Source organism: Galendromus occidentalis, unplaced genomic scaffold, assembly GCF_000255335.2.
Source record: "Galendromus occidentalis unplaced genomic scaffold, Mocc_1.1 scf7180000077484, whole genome shotgun sequence".
Classification (NCBI taxonomy): Eukaryota; Metazoa; Arthropoda; class Arachnida; order Mesostigmata; family Phytoseiidae; genus Galendromus; species Galendromus occidentalis.
The window spans coordinates 1,793,285-1,809,735 of NW_003805472.1; the positions used below are offsets into that span (position 1 = coordinate 1,793,285).

The following is a 16,451-nucleotide window of genomic DNA, read 5'->3' on the forward strand; positions in this document are numbered from 1 at the left end:
CGATCACCGAAGACATTTTCCTGATGGAAATTCCGTTTTCGAGAGTGACCGCCAGCACCGTGACCACTAGCGTACCGAGGACGCCGCATAATTCTTGTTTCCGGCTATGATCATAATGAGGGAGAGCTTCATCTGTGTAAAATCCTAGCACCACTCGGCTGCGATTACGAAAATCTTTATTTCAGTTTTTTATTGGAGTGCTCGCCAGCCGCCGCGGCCCGAGCTGCTTATTTTTCGAGAAGTCTCTGTGGTCTTGACTCAAGACTGGGTTTCTCCATTGATGGTTTTCCTTGAAGATCAAGGTACTGCAGGCTACGTTCAGGGGAAGGAATGGCGTTATATGATTCGGCAGCGAGAATTATTCGGTCGCCAAAGACATATCGCCGCCAGAGTATCGTATAGACGGGATAAGATGTGTCGCTGCCTCCAATGCGCAAAGTCGCGCTTCAAGTGGCCCTGGCAGAAACCGCGGCTCCTCGAACCGCGATAATCCTTGTTCCAGGCTCAATATGAGACGTCTACCGCGAAACACACACAGCCGCATGCAACCCAAGTCGAAGACCGCTTTTTTTCGGGGAAATCTGCGGAATTCTTGCTCAGCCGAGCCTCAGTGATGTTTCGATGACCGCGAGTGATGTCCTGCTGATTGGGGACCTTCAAGATCGTTTCAACATAAAAATGAGGGAGCCTCGTCGGTGAGCCGAGACCAGTGCTGTGCGCCGTACCCAGGACGCGGCGCCATAGACTCGATTTTGAAGCGCCGTTGTGCGCCATGGCGCTTAAGCATTGATTGGTCTATGGGACTTGCAATGCTCGGCGCCTCGCGGCGCACAGCTCTGGCTGAGACGGAGGAATCGCCAAGCTAGCCTGGACGAGTAGGCACCCGCCAATCCGGTCAATCGTCTTACCTATTTCTGATGGCAATATCGCGAGCAGCTGCTCGCTCCACCGGAAACTTGCGATAAAGGAATTTCCGACAGTCGTTCGCATTGATGATTTCAGGTTGAACATGGATTTTATTTGAACAATGAGTCACTTTCTACACGAACAGATGATTTGTGAAATATAATCACGGGAACAGTTGAACGTTGTTGCATCAACCATGTGAATGTTTCTGAGAAACAGGCGAGAACTTCACAGAATAAGGCCGGGCATGCGATCCACGTGAGCTATTCTGGATAAATACTGTCCGAGATGGTCCGATGAGAATAATGCGCTGAAATTGCTTGTGTACATGTTCAGAAATGGTCGACTTTCACGAGAATGTGGTTGTCTTTGATTTGAGACGAAGCGACGCCTTTCATGTTGTCGAGAGAGACGTTCTGCCATTCGGATGGAACTCCTCCCGCAGTGTCGGTCGATTTGAGGGCGAACGACCAATGATCAGGGTTCAGAGCGGCACAATGAGGTAAACGTAGTTCGATCGCTTTGAGAAACTTCAAACCGTGAGGGCCACACATCACCAGAGGACTCAGCAAGGTCTCTCCTGGAAGAGAAGATACATTCCGTCAGCATCATCGTCATTCAAATTAATTTTTGACGTCATATCAACCTTAGGACATTTGGGCTTATGAGCTTGCGTTAGAAAGCATGTTGACAACTTACCGCGACCGCGGTCCAATGGTGGCAGCATGGAGTCATCTTGACAAACTTTGAAATAGACTTCCTGTTGAACGCCTTCGGGTATCGCCCCTTCCGGGATGACGAGGGAGACACCGGTTCGTTCAGAATAGAGTCGTCCTCCTTGAGAATTGAACACACCTTGCACGTAAGCGACCACGTTCCCATTCAGAGGAGTTGGATCGTCAGGTCGTTCGCGAGGATGGTCTCCGAGGCTGAACAGATAACATGCAGATGTTAGGAGCAGCCCCCACCGAAACCCATTAGGCCATAAGCAACTTCCGTATGCAGCATATCTCAGTTAGATACCAATCGGAACTAATCGAACGATGATGATGCCAGCAGACTCTCCCGAAATTTGACCTTCCCGGTATTCGTTGGTTAAGTCAGGCGTCGGTGCAGGGGAGGTTAAGAATATTGAGCTGGTCTCTGAACTGATCTCTGAACGGCAACCGCCAAGATGTTCACGCATTGAAGTTCTGGGATTTGTGGGGAGCTTCAGACGTTTCGATTGTTAGTCTGTGAGTAAGCTTTCCACCGGTCCAGGTGGATTCTGAGCGGCGCATATTCCACTGTGCTCTGGTGCAAGAAATCCAGGCCGAACGTCGATGAGGAAACAATTTATTTGGCAAAACCGATCAAGCTGCGGCGGCATTCTCACGTATTTTTCCTTCCTTCCTCTCGCTCCCGATTTCTCTACTTCTCTCGTTCGCTTCCCGCGTCAAAACCGATATCGATTGTCTGGCACTTGAGAATGTGAATATTGGGCAAAGGGATAGCGAGTGGACTCTACAGAGCGGGAACACGGATAATCGCAACGATCGCCGTTTTGCGCTACAGCGCAGATGCGGCGGATGCGGAGCGCTGCTGATGGCTTCGCAACGGTCCTCGGTGACGCGACAATTCTAGCATTAAATTCTCTCGGTGGTACGCCTCCGTTCGGACACAACTTACTTGGCGTATTCATCGTCGACATCGGTTAGGATGCTCCGCTTATAAGCAGGACTGTGTCCTGAAGGAGGGCCGACAAGGTCTGGTTTCTTGTAAAGTTCGAACGCGCTTCCCCGAGTCGCTTCTGGGTAGCTCATTGGCGGTGGCAGAGGGGGAGGAGCTCCCGGTCCACTGGAAGGATATTTTCCGCAATCAGTGATCGTTCGTTTCGAATCGTGAATAGCCCTGAACTCAATCAATAGTAGGATTCGAAGCGAAATACGATTAGGAGACGAAATATCGCGTCGATCGGGTTGAGGATACGAACCGGTATGAGCTGTAAGGAAGGTTGAGATAGGGTCCGTTGTTGACCTGGTAACCGGGTTGCTTGTCATTATAATCCTGGTTGTTGTTGTTCATCTCGATTTTGTTGCCGTTCAAATTGCTGTTCATATTGTTACTGCCCCCGCTGCTCATGTTATTGTGATTGTTGGCGTTATTATTATTATTATTGTTGTTGTTGTGGTTGAGATTGGCTGGGCTCATGTTATTCGATGGGGCGAAGAGATTTGTGCGTTTGCCCCCACTTCGACTTATGTAGTTCTGACTGTCGAGCATCGGTGAAGGCCGTGTCGGCGGCGTGCTTCCCGGAGACATTCCATAAATAGGATAATTTCCGTTGTTGTCTGCAAGAAATTGAGCATGTTCGAGAGTAGACTTCTCCAGACGGTTTCCATCGAGCATGGAATTGTGGGCTCGAGCGCTCATCGTTTGAGAAATCTCTGATCCACTCACTCTGTTTGATTGCGTTCACCGCGGAATAGGGTGGCGGAGCATTCTTGATCATGAGATCTCGATCGGCGGGCGTTCGTCGGTCCATGGAGTTATTCAACGCGCCCATAGGGCTTCCGATGGGTCGTCCCATCGCTTCGTAAACTCGCTGAGTTTGATTCGAGGCGCGACCCGGCGGAGGGGGCAGTGGTCCTCCGATCAATGGCTTCGAGGGGGTCCTCGGCGGAGGGGGAGGGATCGGCTTTTTCGGCATTCGGCTCATCATCATTCGGGTGCCGTAGGGACTCTCATTGACCACATGCGGACTCTGGTTGCTCATTGGGAGATTAGCCTCGATCAGTGAGCTTTGTCTCGAATGCATTTGCAGCTGCTGAACCACCTGTTGCGTGTTGATGTAATCTGAGTCCAAACCCTGCATTTGGGGCGATTCGGCGTTCGGGAATTTATTCGGGTTCGCACTCTGAGGCGTCAGACGCATCTGATAGCCACCCACGCTCGGTGTCGACTGGAAGGATAATTGTGATTATTTAGATATTTGGGGTCAGCGAAGTATTGTCGACATCAACCCGGAGGTTGCCTTGGATAGTATCGCAAGTCGAGGCGGGTTATGGATAGAATTCGACGAATGGGATATTCGAAGATGAGCAGACGCACCATGTTGTTGAAACGTTGCGGCTTGTTGCTCCTGTCAACCTTAGGGGCGGGCGTGACAGAGTGGTTCGGCGTCGTCTCTCCGATCTGAGGTGTTTGACGGAGAACAGCTTCCTTAGTCGAGTAGATTTCTTGCAGTTTCTGCTCGTGGAGTCTTCGCTGCAGCTGCGCCATTTCTGTCGTGACCGTTCCGTACACGTCTTGGTTATTAGGGTCGATCGGTGTTGCCCTGTTGGATCCCCTGTAGCCGTTGATGGCGGAAGCCCCGTCCCTCCTGGGCGTGTTGTCGTAAATTGAGTTCTGTTCACTCATTTGGCTGACCATGAGATTTTTCTTCGCCACCAGAGGAGGGCTAGCGTAAGTTTCATCGGGGAGACTGTAAAATTCAAATCACTCATTCAAATCACCCCGCATCGATTCCTCCGACCGGGGAGATCAGAGAGATACGTGCTCGATAGAAAATCGCTCGACGAGAACTTCAGTCGAGACCACGTGGAATCGATTCCTACTTGTTCGGCGCCATCCCGTTGGGAGTCGAATGCATGTGCATGCTGAGGTGTGCCGGCGACTTTCCGGATTGCATGGCGAGGTTTCCGAAATGATCTTCTTGTGGACCTTGCTCCGTCGTTACGCTCTGTATTTCGTTATTCAGAACGAGCGATGGATCACTGGACGATTTCACGAGACGTCCTGGAAAGAATCCAATCGTCCGAGTCAGTCAACCACTCCGGTGGCGTTGGAGAACGAGCCTATTCTGCTCTTAGAGGAATTCGAGAGGAGCGTTCACACGGGAAGCGGAAATGGGGGTGCCCCTCTCGATTCAGCTCCGTCAAGGATCACATGTGCGCGATATGGCGTTCCGGAAAACATGGACCATATGGGACGGTATAGACGTAGTGGCGATCGGAAAATATTTCTGTACCGCGGATACTCCAAATCCTTACCTGTTGTGTAGGACTCCTCAGGGAGATTATCGTTGACGAGCTCCACATCGCTCTCAGGAGAAGATGCATAGCTGAGTCGATTCGACTGCGACGGGAACAGGAAATCGTCCGTGATCAGCGAGTCGGGTTTCCCTTCGGCGATCCAGATCGCCTGCAACTGCTGTCGGTCGATGGTTTCGACGAGTTTCCTATACCACGAGTCGACGCTGCCCGCCGTCACGGGAATCGTACAACAGAACGCGTGTGAATACGACTTCTCGATACGCGACGCATGCTCCAGAAGTTTTCGGGAGCTCTTCGTCCGGCTAGTGAGAACCGGCGCGAAATGACCGCGAACCTCCTTAACGACATGCTTGTTTTCCGCGCGGAGGAAAATCACAATCGGATAGAATTGTGCGTAGTTCAGACGATCCACGGCGGAAGGCGTCACGTCCAACACGGCGTGCTTGCCCTCTTTGCTGATGTCTTTAATGGCACTTAGACGGATGACTCCTGAACTCGCCCCCGGTAGATCCTCGACGTTCGCCGCGAGACGAGGCGACGCGTAGATGTCGCGGTAGTCGTGTAGGAGTTTGTTACGGGCGACGTCGGCTATAGCGCCGAATATCACCACAGGTCGCACGAATCCCGGGTGTTTCAAAGTGACCCGTTGGTAAGCGACCAGTCGACACTGGTCGGAGTATATCGGTTCGGCGCTATAATCCTGCAGAGGGAGAAAGTAAATCCGCTTTGAGACAAGGGTTTCGAGTCTCCTGGCCGCACAATACGCGACGCTTTCGGTCGTCGGGGGCCTCCGAGCACAGCTACCGCGAAATCGACAGGGAAAAAAGGTCCCTCAGCGGGGGTCCTAATCGGTTCCCGGTGACCAATCCGAGAGAGATAGGAGACCAGATGGAACATGATTCGGATAACGAGAAATAGCGTTCCACCATCCGCTCGTGACGATGAACTCGAGTAAAAAATGAATGGTTGAGATCGATACCAGCGCAGATCGAGCGTTCGACACGGAATATCTCGGGTCCTCCATGACCGATCCGAAGACCGTCCGGCTGGCCGCATGGAGCTCATTGTACTTCTGCTTGACGACGTTCGACGACGTCAAGTATTGTGTTTCTTTTGTTCTAGGATGAGTGGGACTTCGAGCCTCCACGACGAGAAAAGATGCTTTGTTGACAAGCGATTTGCTCAATGTAAATAGAGCAACAAATTACGACAGAAGCGAAAGGCCTTAATATGCGGTCGTCTCTGTTATCGTTGAGGAATTAATAAGTCGCGTTTCATATCGTGAGCAGCCGAGCGGACCTCGATGCCCTTGTGCGGCGAACACGAGAAATTCTGTGAACTCGTCTAAAGCACTCCTGGTGCACCGAACAGACTCAGAGAGAATACTGCGAAATTTTAATGAAAAGACAAGCGCGATCATTCAGACGGCGTATTCCGAAATTTTACTGACCTTTATCAGACTTTTGGACCTTCGCTGACCACGTCGTTTGAAGAAACTCCCTCGACTGTCCATGTCTTTGTCTTTTTTGAGCTGCGCCATCTGCTCGTGAGCGTGTTCGTCCGCGCGGCTCGCATTGGGAATTACTCCCTTCTGAATTTCCTGATTGTTCCGACCCAGCCGATAGACGAGCCACTGTCCGACTGAACCGTTGTGCAGCGTGTCCACGACGTGGAAAATTTCCCCACTCTTGAACGACAGCGCATCCTTCACACTCTGGCCCGGGGGCGGCTCGTGCACGAACTGAGTTTTTACGTAGAACGAGTCGCCATGCAGGTGATTGGCGACAATGTCGTCGTATTCTGTATGTATGGGTTTTCCGGTAAGTTCCCAGAGAAGCGATGCGAAAATGAAAAATAACACGGAAAAGCCGAAAATTCACGAAAGTCACACAAACCTTCCTTGCAGTGTTGAACTTCGAGACAAATATGTTCTTGCACCCGTAGGAGGAACATGACAGCGTCTTCGCGTGTGACTCCGTTCATGTCGACTTGATTGACTTTGAGGAGTTTGTCGCCCGGTTGAAGACCCTGCAGCGAAGCCGCGATCCCGGGCTGCACGGCAGATACGAATATTCCGACTTTGTTACCACCGGTGAGTCGGATGCCAAGCGACCCTTCAGGTGGTTTTTCGAAAGAAATTGTTCGCACCGGAGCATCACTGGGTTTCGTTGCCCTGTATAAACGACGGAGACGATAAGGAGGAACAACCAAGAGTCACTATCTGCTCCGCATGCGTCAACGACTCTCTTTCACTCTGGACGCTCCTTCGGAACTTCGGCGCGATCGCCGCAGAGGAATACGTTTCCCAGCCCCTGGAGCGGACCGGGAAATTGGGGACGCGAGACGGCGGAGTCTCCGAATTCGAAAAGATCATATCGTTCTGAATTACTCTCGATGACGAAATGTTTATGATTTACAGAGATTCGAGGACACTCACAATTGTACAGGAGGGGTCCGTCTCGAGAGTTCCTCCACTCCCTCACTGATTGCCAACGCTCGAGCAGCTGAAGAAATTGATCATGATGTCAAAACTGTGTTACCCGTCGCTCAATGGAGCAGCAGCAGCACCGGCAGTTAACCCCATTTTATACGACATCGGCTAAATGCGGCTTTACCTTTCGGAATTTTAGTGGGAGTACTCGTACCGTTGAAACACAAATTGTTCATCGGAGAGCCCAACCCCGACGGCGGTCCGTTGCCCGACGAGTATAACGACTCTGGCACGAGATTGGGTGCTCGATTCTCGATTCCGTTCGTAACGGCCGAAGCGTCACGCTTCACCACGAGGTTGATCGAATTTTTCACACTGTCCAGCAGCTTACGCGCATCCTTCAGCGAGAGGTTGTCCGTTGCTTGGTCATTTATCTGCCAGAGGAAGTGAAAATCGTGAGCGACGGGCTCATCCTTCGCTTCGGAAAACCGAAATTCCGTCGCGAAGACTCCAGAGGAACGAGGCTTTTCGGAAGTGCTGCTCCTCACCGCCAGCCGCGGAAGGGCTCTAATGATTCGATTATTCGATAGAAACAATGTCCTGCTAGGCATCAGCGAGGCTCCTCGTGACCGGTTCGGAATCTTTGTTGGAATAGCCATCGGCTACGGAAACGAACCTTCAAAACAATATCGCCGATTTTCAACGTGTTGTCCTGGTGTGCTATCGATCGCGGCGTTATCTCCTTAATGTACACTTGGCATCCCAAAACGATTCCGAAGTCTTCTTTCTTCTTGCTGCGTTGCAACTGGACCGACAGCATATTCTGAGCGCCGGACACACAATCCGGATTCAATCTTCTCTTTATGAGAAGGTTGACCATTGCCTCACTTTCTCGCAACACGTTCACCGCGCGGGAGTAATCGACGTTCTCGAACGAGACACCGTTCGCACTGAGAACAATGTCTCCGATTCTGGAAGGGACACAGAGTTTTGAGAATACTGCACTTGACATCGAGAACAAAATGGAGAAAAACGCTCAATTTGCTCGAAAATGTCGGGCAAGCGACCTTTCCCGGGAACCAGACGATCATTAGTACCCCGATTCGAATATCGGTTCGCGGCGCCTCAGAGAACTCCAGCGCGCGCGTGATCGCCCGCCGATACCGTTCGGCACGTTCAAAATCCATCGATTATCCTAATCTGACCGAGCGGATAGTAAAAGACGAAACCAGCGAGAAACATCGCCGGTGAAGGAATCTAGACTACAAGAGACTATCTGGATGTCATGTTTGAGCTGTCGATGGACTATCCGCATAGACGTTGTCCCATCCCGGTCGCACCGCCGAGCGAACTTCTCTGCGGAGCTGAGGAAGTTTCATCATCGCCTGTGTGAATCGTGGAACGTCCATTTCCCTCATAGTTGTTATCGGACGGGAGTCACTCGGCTAGTTCCTAGATCGGGATGCTTCACGACTTGACCGGCTCGCGGAAGATCCGCTGCTTGTGGAGCTTCATCGACAGTTCCCAGGTGATTGCTGCATCGGAGATCATATAGGGAATCGGGTCCACCAGGTTCCGAAATACTCACAGCAATTTTCCCTCGGCAGGACCATTCTTGAGGACATCCGATATCACGATATACCCCTCCTGATTGTCAGCGAGTGAGCTGTCGCGTCCCCCGCTAACAGCGATACCGAACCCGTAATTCGGGACCTGGAAAGAGCGGATTTTCAGTTGGATTTTAAGAAGACGACCTGGAAGTACAGAGAAAAACGCAGCTCATGCGCGTGAGCGGAAAACCTTCCACGTACAAATATAGTCGCCAACCCTCCGAGGTTCATCTCGATCATGGGCATGCTACGCCCCCACCAAATTGAGTAATCACTCTCGTTGCCTCCCGTCGACGGCAACGAGAGGGAGGACCGACTCCGTCAACAAACCGGGGGAATCCTTGCGGGAATCCAAGCGTCAATAAATAACTTGTTTAAACGGATATTGAGAAAACGAGATTTTCTCCCTGATCCGAACTTTCCGTCGTTCGACACTTTCAATCGACGAAGACCATCTTCGCGACTAAACCTTCGCCGCGGTGGCACTGGCTATCTCGCCAGGAATTCGCCGATCTCACATCGAGGTGGTAGAATAATAATTTAGAGCTGCATTTAATTTTCGAAATGTGCCTCAGACACTTGACTCGTGCAGAATAAATCCCGTGCGATGACGTCTTTCGCGAAAAGATTTGTTCATAACCTAATCGTTGCGAGCCATCGTTCCAAGCGAACGGCCGAGGGGCAATCGACTCGCATATCGCAGCGTACTCCGCCCTGAGTGAGTTTTTCAATGGTGGGATTTCGTGTCGAATCCTCAATTCTCCCGGAGAGACTCTCCAGCCGGAGCCCGGGCTCCGCGAACTCGAGGGTTCCGGATGACTTGAGCCGCGAGATGGGGCCGGACACGGCCGATGTGATCGTATGCCTTCCGGCCCAGAGACACAATGACCGCACTATATGAAGCGCTAGAAAGCGGATTCCAACCCTGGCGCCTCCGGAGCTGCTGTGATCGATGGACAATGACGTCGATATCCGAGGCTACACATCGCGTCGGTCGATTCTGAAGATTTCGAACACCTTCAGCTGTCAGATTGCCTCCCCTTCGGGAACTTGTCGGCACATGTGAAGGAGCAGCATTCTATGTGCCCAGATGCACAGGGTAGGTCCACGAGAGTCTATGCTCAGTAGGAGAGTACTCACCTTCGCCAGAGGAATATTCAGTAGCTCGTAGCAGGAGTGCAGGTCGTTCATGTTGGAGTCCTGAGGAAAGACGAAAGGAGCTTAGATGATGTCTGTGGAGTTGTTAATCTCCCGCTGGAACAGAGACCCCAGGAAAGTGAAGGATGAAAAACAAAACTAATTGAGGTTCCCGGGGAGGAATCCGAAGAAATCAATAACTCCATGGGATACGCTCAATGAGTATTTTCGTATGAACGGATTTAGCGAAGGGTCCGCGCTCTGCAGGAGAAAACAGAGATGCTCGAAGAGGTCCCAGGCCTCGACGACAGCTCATAGGAGCCGATTTGATCCACCTGCGGAAGCCCAAGCGGCTGCTCGGGGAAATTTTGATCTATTATCAGTTTTTACTAATGCATGTTATATGTATTAGTATCTGGTATCTGGAAAATAATATTCGTGTCCATGGGGATTGCCATAAACGACAAATCGTCCCTACTCGCGTCCATTCAGCAAGACGATTGCAGCCGAGCAATGAGATCTCAATTCTCCTTGTGGCGAACCCATGGAGATTTACTTCATTTTGCTGAGCGAGTAGCTCTTCGACGATGCGGAGTTGAGCTTCTGCTTTAGGCGAACGGAGGAGGCGCCCGTCACTGAGGATTCTTACGGATTGAGTCACCGAGCGACGGCGAACACCCAAGTGAACCGTTCTCGACCTTGACTCTTCCATTGAACCTCACAGAGCCTCGCCCGGTCATCAGAAACTTCACGTTTTTTCTCGGGCTCTTTCCTTTTGGTTTTCTTGGATTCCTGCATTTCAGTGAATGTTTCCCCGGCAGAACGTCGAAAATCGTCCGCTCGCTGCGATCCCGTGGACTATCGACTATTTTGCGCATAATCTTTTTTTCATATGTCACCGCCACCCCGTTTCCTGCCTCGCTGCCTTCTCCTAAATCGGGGTGGAATAATTGGCAGCCCCACACACGAGGATTCGAGAAAATTGTGAAGAAATTCATGGTACGGGCTTGGGGCGAACTGTATACGAGCATCGCGATCGGAAATTTTCTGCCCGCCGTCATTTCAATCACTCAAATTGAAGCGGGGTCAGGTGGCCTTCGATCCGAATTTTCCAAACTAACCACATCAAGCAAGTCAAGGGTGAATTCGGGGCGGTTCGATTCAATTGCCCCACCTCGTGCGCCTTGCAAACAACATGGATAGACCAACTGAAAAGAGTCCATCTTCGATTACTTCTATCGCAGCAGCGGCTAGCATTCGGAATATTCCGTGACCCGCGAGCGGAGAACCACTGATAGTTAATCAAGCGGTTCTGCGAATTGCGCCAACCGACACCACTTCCGAGCCCACTCGATCGTCGGTTGTCGCTTGTTACCGCTTAGAATCGGCCTGTAACCAGTTCTTCGGCCTCACGGTCTAGCTGGCCGGTGAAAGTTTTTCCCGCAAGGAAGAAATTCGCACGTGGCATCAGAAATGCAGAAAGAGGTCTCGGTGGGGTGCCCTTCCGGGAAAAATTTAATATCTCATTGTTCATGCGCTCGCTTCATTCCAAAATGTTGTTTCAAGCCTGGCCGACATCGGTTGAAGTACGTGGGCTCACTTCGCGTTGCCGAGTGGGCTCGGCGCCCTCGATTTCCAAGTGATGAGTGAGTGAGGCATCGAGAACCCATAGATATCGAGATGACGACGAATCTCAATTTTGGTAGGTGGACGAGCCTACTGGGAGAATTTCGTGAGTTCCCCCATCAACATAATCATTCAGTATTGGAACTCCAGGCTGTTCGATAGTATGAACCTCCCTGCATGATTCAATGATTCAGGAAGCAACGGTCGGCGACGGCAGAACGTGGGAAGCGCGCATCTGACAACGTCTTCTCCATGCGGAAGGGCATTGTTGTCTTCAGAAGCTCACAAGGCGAAACTACCTGCGAGCGAAACATTCTACTATCAGCATCTGCCCCAAAGCCATCCAAATCTGGGACTGCTCCGTGAGTCGAGCGAGCAAGAATAATTTTCTAACCGGAGAGTGAGGAGGAGAACCACCAGAAGCCCAAGAAGTCGGTTGCGTGTAAACAAAGAGAAATTAACTTAGAGAGCCCGTTCGCTCGGAGCACGGAGCGAAGAACCACCCATCTGCCACCGCTGCTGCGACCGCTGGCATCAAGCTCGCCGTCCAACAGTGCCGGTAGACATACTTGGGCGCATTCGGCTTCTGTCGGCTTACGTTTTACCGAGAAGGGGTCAAGATCGGCTTTGATGACTTCTCCGAACATCTAACGCTTCGGGAAACCTTAAAGACACAATGGAAAAGTTCTCTCTCTTCCAGAACGATTCTGATGATTCGGAGGTGGATGCAAACATCTCTGAATGAGTCACTGTCGTGCCGAATTCGGTGGACATCTTCCGGCAGATCATCATATGATTTTCTAGAGACTCATCAATCTTTGTAACAGATGCAAAATCGATCGGAGCTCGAATCTACTAGCCGCAGAGGAAGAGCCCCAATTGGACACCGTGAGTCGCCGACGAATTCGTCCCGTTCCCCGCGCATTCGTCTCCTCACGGGCTTGGAGCCGTGTCGGGAATAGAAAATCTGGACCTCTTATCCGAGCTCGTCGGTTAGCGATATCCGGATCATCATCTACGCAAGTCCGTAATGAGATGAGATACCGGAAACATTTCTCTGTCTCGGGAATCTGCGCAGCTGACTGCTTGGAGCATCTCCCGAGCAGCTTCAGTATCACGGATTCTGACGAGACAAGCATCAGACATGAGTAAACGGGTCGTATCGAGTCGTCGGGATATTCCAATATAATCAAGACGGCGATTATGATGTTCCAAGAAGCGTGACTTTCGATTATTTCAAACAAGTCTTTGAAAAAACCCACACGCTCGCACAAGGGGACGAGATTTGCATCTTTCCGACATTCTGCGAAGACCCGCCGCCCGTCTTCCGGAAACCGATACGGATGCCATCGTTTCCCGCCGCACATAGCGACGACCACGGCGTACTACTACCGTTTTCTGTCTCCCACAGTATTTAGTCCACGCGGTCCTTGTAGAAGTCCAGTTCCACAAGTGCTTTTCGGATCCCGCGCGCCGGACCTCCTCCATCACAGTGGAACTCGCATAACGGAAGGAATTCGGTCCGCTGGAGAACCCATGCATACCAGACCATCGATCACATAAGGACCTGAAGTTCGCCATCATCGAAAAACTAAGCTCCCGTACACATCTCCGAAGCACCCCTAGCAGAGCTCTTACTGGAATTTCCAGCGGCAGCGGTCGCTGAGCTTGGAGCAACACTTTTCGACGGTCGGAAAGTCCGTTATCGGCTGACTGGCACCTCAAGGAAGATTTTGACAAGTTGAACCATCCGGGTTCGGCTCGGATGACCCGGTCCCGCCGATTGCGTAGTATTCTCTCGCCACCATCGAGTTCTCGTTGCGCGCTCAAATAATAACAGCGTATGCCAATAAACACGAGCATGAGTGTGCAATTTAGACGTCAGTCTAATTACATACGAGTGTTTGTATGTATTATGTGGAAATTGTGAGGAGACTGGCAATACAAACCGACCACAAAACGAAGCCAGATCGACAGATTTATGCTCCGCGAGATTGTGAGATGCCCGGTTCTATGGACACAGCGCCTAATAACTACAATTTAGAGCGGCGAATCATGTGCCTGGTTGAGGATAGGGACAGTGATGCCCGCCGACTCCGTAAAAGAAGCCTCGGATCTCGATCAGCGGCCCAATGATCGTCATTAGTAAATGTATGTATTGTGAAAATTCTCTTCATCGTAGGGAATATGAAGCCAGGCACGCTTGAGCCCTTCACGATTAGCGAATGCGACCGTCTGCTGGACCACTGGCCAGCGTTCAGTCGATCGGTGACGCATTTTACAGGCGTACACATAGAAGCCTGACGCATCTTCGGCTGCTGGTGCCGTCGCCGTTTCTTCTTGTTGTTCTATCTTGAGCATATTGAGGCCCGGTAGGTATCTAAGGTCGACGGTTGCGGCGGTGGCGGCGGCGGCTGCAGCAGCAGCGACGAAGACGACGACGACCTACCGCCCTGTCCATTCGTTCGTTCGTTCAGAGCTCGGTTCCGATGAGAACCCCCATGGCCGCAAAACCTTGAGAGAGACAAAGCTCGGCAGAACCGAGTAGTCGAAACACATTCCATTTCGGAGTAGGTGAAATGAAAGGTCTATCCACACATCCGCAAAGGTCTCGAAAAATAGAGCATGGGACCAGCGATGTGCTGGTTTCTTGTCCCATGAGCAAGTCTGGATTTTATCGGACACCGACGAAGATCCGCCTCACGGCTGAAGAGTTTTTTTCTGACACTGCGACCGATATCACCGCGGCTAATGATTCGCCAGAGCAGAAACGATGAAGCAACAACAAAATTCGATGACTTCGGATTTGTAAGAATGGAGCGCAAAACGCAAGATTTCCCACCAGGAAACGGAGCTGCGTACTCGGCATAATTCTACTTTTGCGAATCAGTGGAACCGTATTGTTAAGTTCTAACAGTTCCGATATTCGCTGGAAGCAGTGAGGAATAAGAGAGAGGGAAAGACCGAGCGAGCTTCCTTCGAAATGGGGTTAAAACGGCCGAGGAAAAAGACCGTTGGAGAAGAAAAATCACCGCCGGCGAAGCCCAGTACGGAAGGATGTCGACGACAACACGGCGACGACGCCGACGAACTTTTGTTTTTCGCTCACAATACGAGTATGTTTGGCCAGAGACAGGAGAAGCACAAGTTCTCAAGCACATTCAATCGACGGAGGTCTCGACGACGGCGACCGGGATTTCATATGAGTGTTGAAAAGAGCAGATGTGCTCTCCGGCGACAGGTATAACGGCTGACCGCTTGGCCGTCCGTCTGTCACGTATACCTGCATCTGTTTCAGAAACTTAGAGCCCGAGCTCCGGGCGGCCGCTCCACTTCCGTGAGATGATTCGCGCCAATTGTTCGGACGCGGAATATTCTACGATTTCAATGCGAGGAGATCGAGGCAAAAATCACCAGGATCCCCTGGGACCGGCGAATCTTTTCGGCAAACCTACCATTCTTGTTGAGCGGTGTCAAGCCGGCTTGAACCAGAGGAAGAATCACGAAATTCTAGTGAAGTACTCTCATCCGCACATACTGTCACCACCTGTTCTTATGCCGGCTAAGCACACGCGGCATGAGGTGAAATATATCCCTCCACGAAAACTTCCAGCGCCACTTCGATTGAGAAACCAAACTCAAGCGGCACAATCGATCCTGAGATCTATCTATCGGCACCGGCAAACAAGAAACCACCGCCGCCACCTCTACAGGTGGCCACCGAACCAGGGAACTATGGAAATGCACGTTTGCGCGTGCATGAAACGGCACGCATAGGCGACGTGTACGTAACGTTGAACGGCACTATACGGTAGAACGCGTTGGGGCGATTTTCGGATACCCTTGCTCTACACACCACGCCGCCGTCGGAGCACCCGCTCGCTCGCTTGCCGCTGCCGCCGCCGTCGCCACCGCCATGGCAGCGGCGGATCCGAGGGGAAGTTGCTGCTGATCGGCGAGGAGGTTTTTTCTTCGTCATCAGTCAGCAACAGAAGCACAACCGGGAGGGATCGACCACGACTACGCCGAGGGCGGCGATATTCATGAGCGACCTGGGCACCGCCAATCGATAAGAGCGAGGTGACGGGGACCGAAATGTCCGCGGAGAGATGGAAAGTGACTCAAACAGGGAGTATACTGCCGGAATGAAGGGAAGCAATGCTTCCCGCGGATGTCCAGGAAGAGCTCTTCGAGCTCGACGAAACACTTGACTTCTCGAAGGGAAAATGTTTTTTATGAACGAGACTCTTCTGATGAATAAATTATGGCAGCGTTGGAATCTTCAAAGGGAGTCTCCCGTATTCTTCCGCGGGCTCTCAATCGAGAGTTCGGCTCGGTTGACCGGTCATCGATGAGAATCACCCCTGGATTCTCTCTCCTGAGATTTCCTCTTTCTCGGCGCAATCGAAAGCCACGACCTGCCTGTGGCGTCGCGTCGTTTCACGGGTGTCCTGACGACGGCGACCTCCGTGGCGTGATCGGCGCCGGAATCCTAGGCGGTGAAATTTCATCGCATCGAAAAATCAGAAAATCGACTTTTTTGAGCGGCAGGAATCGCCCGAGCTCCATGAGGAGCAGCACTTTGGTCGTGGGCGAAGCGAGTCCACCACGAGGCTTGAGACCGAGGGACGGCCAAAACGACACATCAGAAGAGCTTCAGCAGGCTGTGTGAAAAAGCGCATCCCACATTCCTCCCAAGCGTTTTGG

General features: G+C 51.6%; 1 protein-coding gene across 1 annotated transcript; it reads right to left on the reverse strand.

The window, feature by feature from the left end:
- Positions 1 to 1,031: 1,031 nt before the first annotated feature.
- pyd (zonula occludens-like protein polychaetoid) lies at positions 1,032 to 12,391 on the reverse strand. The gene is made up of 16 exons (XM_029112114.1): positions 12,314 to 12,391; positions 10,122 to 10,181; positions 8,960 to 9,084; positions 8,048 to 8,342; positions 7,556 to 7,805; positions 7,378 to 7,444; positions 6,836 to 7,113; positions 6,391 to 6,740; positions 4,938 to 5,640; positions 4,503 to 4,683; positions 3,995 to 4,369; positions 3,346 to 3,836; positions 2,879 to 3,236; positions 2,575 to 2,742; positions 1,606 to 1,835; positions 1,032 to 1,486 (listed from the first exon to the last, which is right to left on the reverse strand). Exons 1-16 carry the CDS (start codon positions 12,389 to 12,391, stop codon positions 1,239 to 1,241), a joined length of 4,257 nt encoding a protein of 1,418 aa, XP_028967947.1. The 3' UTR covers positions 1,032 to 1,238.
- Between the last annotated feature and the right edge of the window lie 4,060 nt (positions 12,392 to 16,451).

Bases quoted from the DNA above. Each gene is read 5' to 3' on its own strand.
- pyd (XM_029112114.1), bottom strand. From the start codon at position 12,391: ATGTTCGGAGAAGTCATCAAAGCCGATCTTGACCCCTTCTCGGTAAAA. The intron at 7,806-8,047 runs GTTCGTTTCCGT...TTCCTCTGGCAG, and splicing joins TCGGCGATATTGTTTTGAAG to ATAAATGACCAAGCAACGGA. The intron at 7,114-7,377 runs GTGAGTGTCCTC...TCGTTTATACAG, and splicing joins CGGACCCCTCCTGTACAATT to GGCAACGAAACCCAGTGATG.